Raw genomic sequence first — 11605 nt, 5'->3', positions numbered from 1 at the left:
CACAATGACATTAAAAAGTCTTAGAAAGAACCAGTCTAGTTACCTGTGCAACTCCCTCCATACAAACACAACTTTACTCATGTGCTAACGAAGCAACCTTGTCATTGCGCTTGCAAAACTCATGAAAATACAAAATGTATCTACAGATACTGAAATATGTATCTACGTCCAACATTGTAAATGACTTATAAAATACTGATCTTTACAAGTATACCTCATTTATATCTTTATTTTCAGAAAAGACTTATAGTTTACTTGAATATATTTCTCACCAGTTAAATCTCGATTCATTTTATAGTTAATTAACTTATATCCAAAGATTGTATTTTCCTGTGATTTCATTTTCTTAAAAAGAGAACAAAACACTTTATTTCAATAGAAAAAAATGTACAGTGAAAGTCAGACAATAATTCCAGTAAAAATGGAAATCAACCATCATATCTTTTCTTGAGTTCTTCAACGGAATTACCCTTCAATCCTGATTTCTCTATGTGATTGAATAATACACGTACAACTGAAAAAGAAAAAAAAAGTGTCCATTTTAATCTCCATTTTTAAAAACTCAGTGAAAAAAAATTAAAAGGAATGATCTTATGTGTCAAATAAAATACTCTACATTGGGAAGCAATAATCATTAAGATTATTTATAAATTCTAATTCAGATATTTAAAAAAGCCAACCTGAGAATAGAAAATTATACAGTAATTCAATAATGTTTCTTACCAGAATATTTTGCTTTAGTTGTAAAAAATTTCCCAAAGACCTCAATGACATTAATTTTGCAGATTAACCTTAATTCATTTTGAGCTTCGTAAAACTTTTACTGTATTTAACAAGTGTACTCACACTTAGGATTATCATCAACTGTTTTTCAAACTTAAATCATTTTAGAAGAAAATTTTGTATCACTACTCTAAATTGAAAATTAGCAGTAATATCTACAAAATCATGTTCGATGGGTCAGTTATACAGTTGTATAATATATAATAAAACAAAGTATATAACCATGAAGAGTTGACAGATCTTCCTGTGTACCACATAAAATCTTTATATTTCTCACCACTGAATGGTCCACAATCATCCCTTTGGAAATTGCTGTTATAGTTCATCTATTTCTCCACATTAGAACTAGCTAATAATTGTTAATGATAATTGTGACAAAAGAAGATAACTGCAGCTAATATTTATTGAATGTTCAGTTACATGTCAGGACCATAAGTGTTTCCCATGTTTAATTCACTGGACAGTGGTGACCCGACTGAGACAGAAAGTCAGTCTGAAGAGCCAACTCCCATTTCCTTGAGTACAACTGAACTTACCACATTATGGTGGCAAGATGGAAATGTATTCACTCAACATGCTTAAGCTGAAAGATTATTAGGTACTAAGCACTGTTCTATGCCTAAGGCCTAGAAAACAGGGTAGACAAAGTTCCTGCTCTCATGGAGCTTTCATTCTATTAGGGAGAGAAATAATAAACATGTACGTGAAATACCATCAGCTAGTTATGTATTATGAAAGGAAAAAAAGCAGGGTAAGAATACACAGGGTGGCAAGAGAGGGTAGGCAGGCACTTATTTTAACTAGGGCTGGTGAGAAAAGGCATCTCTGGAGTGGCATCTGTTAGGGGAAACTTAAATGAAGTGAGGAAGCAGGCAAGGTGAAGATATGTGGGAAGATACAGGGTCCGACCCAAATAATGCCTTTTTCATTACAAAATCATAGGCACGTGATTCTGTAACATGACAATATCACACTCAAGCACACCATATGACATTTTAGGTGAAATGCTCAAATTGCTGTCCATCTCGTGAGAGGCAATCACATACCCTGCCAACCACAAGCAACTCAAGCAAGCCTTACTTCAGCTGGACCCTGCATTCTAGGCTGAGGGAACAGCCAAATGCAAAGTGCTGGAGGCTAAATTAACTCTGGCAATTTGGTATATTAAAAAAACACAAAGTAGTGTGGTGGGGCACAGTGACTGAGAAAAGTGGTAGAAGATAAGATCAGAGTAGTAATAAGTAAGAGTAATAGTTCTCAGGAAATTTCAGGGATAATTTTTGATTGACTGAATTTAAAGCAGAAACTTCTTTTGGTTTAAACTCAAAAAATCTCTCTAAATTTAAGTACAACATAAAGAGTATTTCTCTTACTAATGTCATTTCTCCCATTCAATGTCATTGCTGGAAACATAAAGAAATAAGGAGCCCAGAGTACATTAAACCTAGGAGATCTGAAAGTGGTACAGGTTTTTGTTATCTTTAAAAAAACTGGTACTCTGGTATTCTATGATTTTTCTCTTTTCCCTAAAACTACAGTACAGCCCAAAGTTCTAAGTAATTGAAGTTTCTGCAGAGTTTGATCTTATTTAAATTAGGGTTTACCAAAATGGATACTTTCTGCCAAAGATTGAGATATAAAAATAAGGGATCTAATTCTTCAGGCTCATCACCTGCCACTCTTTACCCCTGTAACTCTACAATCCAGCCACACTGCACTTCTCTTAATTTTTTGAAACTCAGTTGGCTCTTTCCTGCTTCAGAGCCTCAGAACACATCATTCCCTCGGTCTAAAACTCTTCCCTACCCACTCCATCTAACTGAATCCTGCATTTCTTTGAGAATTGGGCTTAAACCAAATAAAGTCAAGGAAATATGCTCTCACAGAAGGGGTTAGATTTCCAGTGCACCCACGCCCAGTTATGCCCCACGTAGCAGGGAGCCTTTACATATTCCATGATGGCAGGAGCCCAACCATTCTGTTATTACTGCATTTTCACATAGAACAGGCCAGGCTCCAGACCGGGACTGCCTACGTTTAAATCTTGGGTCTGACTTCCTTAGCTATATGACCTTCACCACTTCCCTTATCACTCCGTGCCTCAGTTTCTTCCTCTGTAAATGCAAAACACTAATCATACCAACACCTCATAATGTTACTGGCAGGATTAAAATTTTCAATTTTACTTAATTTAATTACAATTAATTTAAGTTTAATTGGATGTACCTTGGACATAGTAAACGTTCAATAAATGTTTGCTATCATTTGTTTAAAAATTAAGGGATGTAAGACTACAGAGAGATGGAAAAGCTTCCATCATAGAACTTACTTCTTTTCTCAGGTTCTGACATAAACATCACTGCCATGTCAAACCTTTTCAGTTCAGAAAGCCTTTGTAAAATTTCCAAGATGAGTGATGGCTTTTCTTTCCTGAAATAAACCAAACAGCAAACAAGTGATCTGTTAAAAGCAGCTCATTTAAGTCTTTACTAACACAGTATGTCTAATTACATATAAATAAGGTCTTCACTTATCTTTTCCCCTGAATACTGTCTTCAAGAGCTCAGATAAAGAAATTTATCAAATCAATTGAAGAAATTATAATATTCTCAAATGTGAATAAATGTGAATAAACGTCTGGATTAGCACAGACGTTATTAATCTGCTATTAACACTTGTCACTTCCATATCCTATTTTTCTTTAAAAAAATTAGTCCTTTTTCCTCCTATTTAATAATTTCTCTTATTACTGCTTGCACTTATCATCTCTTTACAACTTCTGCTATAGTAAAATTTACTAGAGAACTAATTCTGCTACACAGAATGTAGTAATAATATCAAAACAATTTCCCAAACCACTAGAAATCGCATAGCAGTACAACATGCAAGTATAACTAAAAAAATTTCAACTTACTCAATGTAAAAGTCATGTAGAATTTTAATGATTTGATTGAATACATCTGGATCTAGATTTTTCTGAAACAACTTAGGATACAAGGATGGTTCAATTTTCTGGGGAAAAAAAGTTAGAAAATTAAATTATGGCAACATTCACATATAAATTACTTATATAATAACTGCTTAGGTGAATATAGTAAAGAATAACTACTATGCCCTGGCTAATGTGGCTCAGTGGATTAAGCATCAGTCTGCAGAACGAAAAGGTTGCCAGTTCAGTCAGGGCACATGCCTGGGTTCTGTTGGCGGTGTGAGAGAGACAACTGATTGCCATTTCCCTCACACATCATATATTTCTCTCCCTCTCTTTTCTCCCTCCTTTCCCCTCTCCCTAAAAATAAATAAAGAAAATCTTCAAAAAAAAAAAGAATAATTACTATGCATTAGAGTTACTGGGGCAGCAGGTCACACCGAAATGTAATTAATGATAGAGGAAAGAAGGTCAGAGGCACTGTAAGATAATCACTCCGTACAAGTCACAGAAAAACCTCATGAAGAGAGAGATGCACACCACCCTGAGAGAGACAGGAAATTTGAGAGCTCTAAAGGGGCAATAAAAATGGAGAGTTTAAAAAATAAAATTATATGGTCCTGGCTAGTGTAGCTGAGTGGATTGAGTGCTGGCCTGTGAACCAAAGAGTCACTGGTTCAATTCCCAGTCAGGGCACATGCCTGGGTTGCAAGCCAGGGCCCCAGTAGGGGGTGCAAGAGAGACAACCACACACTGATGTTTCTCTCCTTCTCTCCTGCCCTTCCCCTCTCTCTAAAAATAAATAAATAAAATCTTTTAAAAAATTAAAATAAAATTATATGAGATAATATATATTTGGAAATAACTGTATACTGCATAATTATAAGGGAGTATTACTATAATTACACTGGAGAAAAACTGTTAATCCATTATTCAGTAAATTTCCTGATTTTATTCTTTTTCTTAGAGCAAATAAAAATTCATTTTGAGGAGAATGATTGTCTAAATATTGCATGCATTACCTTGCACAAAGAAGGTATTCAATGTATTTTAGTTTTTTTTCCCATCCTGAAGGATGAAGAATTAAGTTGAAATTATGATATATGAAATCAGATTAAGCTACTTTTAGAGAAGAGAGTTCAAAAAAGAACCTACTTCCAAAAGTTTCCTGGTTGCAAATACTTAAAATGGTCTGGCCAGGGTGATCTATGTGTCAGGAAAGGGTGAATAAAAGCATTTTCTACAATCGTATTACACAAAAAGCAACTATTATTATATAAGGGGGGACCCGAAGAATGGAATTTATTTATAAAAAATTGTGTATTTATTCTTACATGTTTAAACTTCAGTCACCCTCAAATTACTTTCCATTTGATGCAATACACCTAATCGAGACTTTTTTCCCACTGTTCAAAACAGTTTTTGACCTTGTGGATTTTGATACCCTTTAGTGCTTTAGACACAGTTTTGTTTCACCTCTTCCACATCAGCAAAACATTTCCCTTTGAGGACTTTTTTCACTCTGGGAAACAAAAACAGTCACTCAGGGTGAGATCATCAGGTGTATGGGGGGTGGGCATGGGGGTCACACCATTTTTGGTCAAAAACTGCTGACACTCAGTGTAGTGTGGGCAGGTGAGCTCGTAAAATCACCCATCACGAAATGGGCAAATGCACTGAAGAGTCTTCAAAAAAAATTCACTGAAGTTGAACACAGCCTCTCCTGACATCACCACCTGGTGCACTGATGCAGATGGGGTCCTAGAACACTCACCTAGCGGGGGGAAGCCTGTACTGCTGTACAGGCTTGAGTGCAGTGCAAGGCCTGCCCTCTAGAAGATAAATTTGGGGTTTTCTGGGTCCCGGCTTATATAATGACAAAGACGTTCTTTGACCTTTTATTTACAACAGAACTACTAGCTTCTTCTTTCTTACCTTCAAATACTGATATAACATATCTGGAGAACTTTTCAGTTGTCTAAAATCAGATTCAAGCTGAAAGGAGTTTGCAGGAACTGGAGGAAGAACAGTTGTGATAAACTGAGCAGGTATTTTGTCTACCTCTATAGAAATCTTCTCACTGAAAGACTGACATACATCCGGTTTCAAATTAACTCGAGGTCTGAAATATTTCAAAGACATCAAACAATTGAAAAGAACCAAAATTAGTCAAAGCTTATATAAGAAAACATCAATAGAGACTTTTAAATTTCTGATTTTATTAATATTGCCTTATCTATTTACATTCTAATAGTAAATAGCTGGCAATATATTTTGGCTGGCAATATATTTTTTTGCAAGACAGATTATGCCTCTGCAATCTGTTGGGCTATTAGCCTGGCCACCTTTTGAGCACATCATTTCTATACACTGCATTATTGCATCACATACACTTACAACTCAACCTTTCAGAAATATGAATTATCAGATTCAAAAAAGATATTCTGAGAAGGAAGAAATACTTCCTCCTTTAGGAGAAAGAAAAAAACATACCTATTTAGTATTTTCCCACAATCCATACTGTCACTTTAAACAGAACTACTACTAAAAATTCAAAGCTTAAAAAAAATTTCCAATAGGATTGAGTGCAATGCAGAATATATGAATGAAGTTTCAATACCCCAAACAAACCTACTCTATATTTTCCTATTCTCATCATTAAGGAAACACGTGACTAATTTTAAAAATTCCAAACAAAATTTAAACAGCTCACAAATAATCTTAAGTATGAATGGCTGGAGTGATGTTAATGCCTGAATTCTACATTTTTTTAGAATCTTCCTTTTAATAAATTAATTTTTTTGCTGAATTAAGAAGTATGCCCTGGCTGTTGTGGCTCAGTGAATTGAACACAGGCCTGCAAAACAAGGGGTCACTGGTTCAATTCCCAGTCAGGGCACATGTCTGGGTTGCAGGCCAGGTCCCTGGTAGGGGCCACGAAAGAGGCAGCCACACACTGATGTTTCTCTCCCTCTCTTTCTCCCTCCCTTCCCCTCTAAAAATAAATAAATAAAATCTTTTTAAAAATTTTAAAAGAAGTGAAACAATATACTAATGTTCTAGAAAAAAATGAACGAAGTCAATTTGTTAAAGACAGTTTCTTATGATCTCTGACTTCCCCACAACAGTAAAGGAACAGTGAGCACTCCTTATGCAAAACATCTCTGAAAAGAACAAACAAAAAAGAAAAACTAGAAAGTGAAGTTGGACAGTTGAAAAAATTACAATGATTACTACAAACCAAAACTCTCATTGATAATATCAATTTTCTAGGGGAATTACTATATCCTGGATCTGGCTTTACAATTCTAGAGATTATCAAATAAGAGTATTTCCACTTACTCCTGGGCTGAAGTATCACTGATTTCTTCTGTTTTCAATACTTTTGCTTTTGGAATATCACTTGTGGGCAACAGGTCATCCTGGCTTGAACTCTTCTTACTTGCAGTGTTTGTGGTTGCTGTTACATTTGCTAGATTAACAGGATTCCTCTCTGGAGCAGCAGCAGTAGTGCTATCTGGCACATCAACAGTCTGTACCAAATGACCAGTTTCTTCAATAATAACCTTCTTTAGTGGCTTCTAAAACAATTAAAAATCAATTCCTTAAATCAATACATAAAGGTTTTCTATTTTAGGGTTATAAATTAAAAGGTTGCAGTGTTCTTACAGCTAATGTCCTAATTGTAAGTAAATTCCACTTGATGGCTAAACAGACTTAGGAGTCATGCTCTGCCTGAGAATACAAATAAAAAGATGCATAGCATCCACTATACATTGGTCTAAATGGGGGAAAGCATATGTATACGTAAATAAGAACAAGGCAATGGGAGACACACCATAAAAGGTGAAAGGACAAAACTCTAAGAGAACACAGACGAAAATAATAAATACTGGCATTAGCCAAGACCTCACAGAAAAAGTACACAAGAATAGCAGTGTGGGAGATAATTACGGTATGGTCAGTGAGAAGGTGTTAAGTCCAGCGGGGGTGGTGCAAAGGGAGGAGTGATGGAGACAAAGAATGCAAGCAAGATTCCTTAAGAACAGCTAATGAAGGGATTTGCGTCCATGTCAAAAAGTTTGGACTTTATCCTAGAGGCAATAAAGCTAAGGAAAAAATATGACCAAACTGACAGCAATATTGTGGGCTAATGGAGGGCAAGAAGGACAAGGCCAGGCAATAATCAGCATTCCATATGAAACAGACCAAAATTAAAACCTAGGCACATTTTCTATAAAAGCAGCAGCTGGAAAAAACTAGCCCAGGATTAAAGGTTTGCCAAATAATATTTACAAACTCAGGAAGTATTTGACCATAACAATGGTTTTTAATTTAGTAAAATAAATTGCATTCACTATTTCAATCATTACAGTGTCAAACATTTTCTATTTCTTTGAAAGTTTACATACTGTGCTTATTTTTAACAATGAACTTTCTTCAGTATGCTATTAAGTGTTCAATCTAATTGTATAGTTCAATCTTAAGTCAAAAACTTATAAATATAAAAACTTTTGCCCTAGCTAAGTGGCTCAGTTGGTTGGAGTGTCATCCCATACACCAAAAGGCTGTGGGTTTGATCCCTAGTCAGGGCATATACCTAGGTTACAGGTTCGATCCCTGGTCAGGGAAAGTATGGGAGGCAACTGATGGAAGGTTCTCTCTCACATCAATGTTTCTGTTTCTCTCTTTCTCTCCCTCCAGCCCCCCTAAAATCAGTAAACATACACTCAGGTGAGGATTAAAAATAATAAATATTCATTCATTCACTCATTTTAGCAGAAACTAAGCAATCAGGGAAAACTTTCATTTACTACCACCCTATCAGGGACCCACAGGCCCTTGCTTAGCTTACCTACATCAATGGTTTCCCACACCCTCTCTGGAGATTTGCCCAAAGTACTCCCAAGCTGCCAGCCCTTGAAGCACAGGCTACCTTGACCTAGACTCTCACTTGGGTAAAGTAATCAACCTTAGAACTCCCTATTTCCCAGACTCCCTTCTTCTCCTAACCAGTTTCCTCAGTGACCAGGTAGACTCACAAATGTGTGTCTGAAAAGGAAATTAACATTTGTTTCGCCTGACACTGCCTTAGTATTAATGGACATTATTCTTTTGATCTCAACTAATCTGTGAGTTATTTTCAACTTGAGAAACAGGATCACACAGGCACTGAGTAACTTGCCTAAGATTTGAAAGTTCATAAAGAGGGGGACTCAAATCAACTCTCCCAAAGCATTATGCCAAACTGCACCTTCTGTTTTTAAATAATGCCCACATTTTCATTATGGAGGCCTGTTATAAAAATAAACAGCCATTTTCCCCTTTTCTACTAATAATTTTGTTCATGTTAGATCGCTTATAGAATGGTTTACCCCAGATCTCTCATTTCATAGAGGTGTTTTGTTTTGAAATTGTGCCACAAGAGACTAAATTCATGTTGCATCCTCACAACTATTAACATAAAATGATTTTTAAAGTGAGGGAGAAGAGAACCCCACAGATTTGTAAAAGCTTCTGAAAGTATCTTGGCCACGAGACATTACATATACTGATATTTGATATATAACATGTCAATGTCTTTATAAGTACAGACAGGAAAGTCTGCCAAGGCTTTCTTAAAACCTGTGAATTCATTTTTGTGAAGAAGTCTTACAAAGATGTAGAAATTTAAATCACATTTAATTAAACATTTAATCACCTTTACTGAAAAGAATAGAAAATGAATATAACTTATGAAAGCAACTAGATTTATGCCTGATATATGAAACAAGTATTGTCTCAGAAAATTCAAGAATAAAGTCACAATTAGAACAGTGAGGGTGGGGGGGAAGAACAGTGGAAAGGTATTAAACTAAGGATTCATCCATCTGCTACTATTATGAAATATGAACTTGGCAAAACAATTAATTAAAACATGTTTTGCCTCTCTTCCTTTCTTCATAAAAAATAGAATAAAAATATCTGCTCTGATTTCTTATAGTTGTTATTTCTCTCAAAGCAACATCCACGCGTAACGGTTATTCCTCAGGGGCAGGGAGAGGATCATTACCAGTGAGGAGCCTGTGGGGAAATTTCGGGAGCGGGGGAGGGCACTGATGCCTTCCAATTTTTTGACCAGGTTGGTAGTCTCATGGGTGTTCACTTTATAATTATTTTTTAAATCTTAATTTATCTTGTGTACTTTTCTGTATGTATTTTACCTCTCAAATACATATATATAATATCTAAGACTATGTCAATGATGGAAACTACCTTAGAGTCACATTATATAGTTGCCTTAAATGAGTTCAATTTTTAAAGTTTAGCACAAGACAAACTTCTGAATTCATGCCAGCTACTCTTTTTGTTCCAACATTGCAGGAAAAAAACTTAGCTTTGTTATTAGACTTAATGAAAAACAGTATGGTATACCAAAAACAATGTGTAGTACATATTTTAAAACACAATCTTGCCTATACAAGATTTTGCCTAAGTGCTGATTTTTAGACCTAACTCCACATGAGATGGAAAACTATTATAATACAATCCCAATCTCAAATAAGAATAAGAATAAAACATTCTTAAGTATTACAAAATGTAAAGCTGCTTTAAATCCCTTTAATATGAGAAAATATGTAGAAACATTTAAATGTAAGGTATTAAAAACTGAAGGCACTTTAAAAGTTACCCCAGAACTCTCAATAGCTCGATTTCCCCCCTCAACATTATTACATCAATAATCCTAAAAAGTATTTTTTTAAATATTCTAAACATGGCCCTAGGAAGAGATTTCAACGTTTCTGTTAAGAAATTAATTCAACAGCTTCTATCTCCTATCTCTAATACACTGATACAAAGCTGCTTTACTTACAGTTGATCCAAGACGAGGTGGATTATCAATGGGTTTTATCACGTTTTGCCTCTGAGTAGAATCGAGAAAGACATCATCCCAGTGTCCTTTCTCAATTAATTCCTTGAAAATAAATTTGTAATCATGAGAATAAAAATATTATCATTAATTATGCAACAAATAAATGTGTTTATGTTGCAGAAAATAAAAGCATATTTTGGTGAAAAAAATTAATTACCTTTTTAATTTTGGAAAGTTCAGTTACTGCTTGCTTATTTCCAGGTTCCAGAAGTAAAACAGTTTCAAAATCTAAAATGAATTTTTAAGAAATATAATAAACTAGTGAAAACACTTTATAAAGTTCAAGACATGATATATTTAGTTAGTTAAGTAATCCCATGTTTATCTCAAGAAGCTTTACTCAGGATGCTAGGAAACAGGTGAGCGATAACAAGAACTAACATTTACTGAGTGCTGCTTTTGTATGAATTCTCATATATCCCTCACTAAAACCCCACTTTACCGATGATACAACTGAGGCCTAGAGGTCATCCAAAGTTCCCACTGTTAACAAATGGCATGGTAATACAGAATCTAAGATATTTCCATATGATGAAATATTATTCAGCCTTAAAAAGGAACTGAATTGTGATACATGCTACGACATGGATGAAAGGATGAACCTTGAAGACAGTATACTAAGTGAAATAAGCTAGACGCAAAACGACAAAACACTGTATGATTCTACTTATATGAAGTACCTTAGATAGTCAGTCAGGGATAGGAAGTACAACAGTGACTACCAGGGGCTGGAGAAAGAGAATGGAGAGTTATTGTTGAATGAGTACAATTTTCAGAATGAAATGATGAAAAAGTTCTGGAGATGGATAATGGTGATGGTTGCACAAGGTGAATGTACTCAATATGGTTAGAACAGTAAATTTTATGTGTATTCTACCATAATGAACAAATGCATGGGCTACAGCTGAAGCCAGGCTTAGAGAGAAACTGACAGATTTAAATGCACATATCAAGAAAGAAGACTGAAAAACAGTTATCTA

General features: G+C 35.1%; 1 protein-coding gene across 1 annotated transcript in view; it reads right to left on the bottom strand.

Annotated features, from left to right (window-relative positions):
- Nucleotides 1-336: 336 nt before the first annotated feature.
- Nucleotides 337-11605, bottom strand: part of RPAP3 (RNA polymerase II associated protein 3) — a 30790-nt gene continuing 19521 nt past the window's right edge. Inside the window, exons 11-17 of the mRNA XM_045830099.1 lie at nt 10783-10853; nt 10566-10667; nt 7055-7293; nt 5648-5834; nt 3698-3795; nt 3113-3213; nt 337-514 (exon numbers count right to left, since the gene is read on the bottom strand). Of these exons, the coding sequence (XP_045686055.1) occupies nt 429-514; nt 3113-3213; nt 3698-3795; nt 5648-5834; nt 7055-7293; nt 10566-10667; nt 10783-10853 (884 nt within the window). The 3' untranslated portion in view covers nt 337-428. The remainder of the gene's footprint in view (nt 515-3112; nt 3214-3697; nt 3796-5647; nt 5835-7054; nt 7294-10565; nt 10668-10782; nt 10854-11605) is intronic.

The sequence above is a fragment of the Phyllostomus hastatus genome, unplaced genomic scaffold (genome assembly GCF_019186645.2).
Source record: "Phyllostomus hastatus isolate PE091 unplaced genomic scaffold, TTU_PhHast_1.1 phas_scaffold_93, whole genome shotgun sequence".
Taxonomy (NCBI): Eukaryota; Metazoa; Chordata; class Mammalia; order Chiroptera; family Phyllostomidae; genus Phyllostomus; species Phyllostomus hastatus.
Note: the sequence above shows the minus strand (reverse complement) of the source record. Positions and strands in the feature narration are given on the sequence as shown.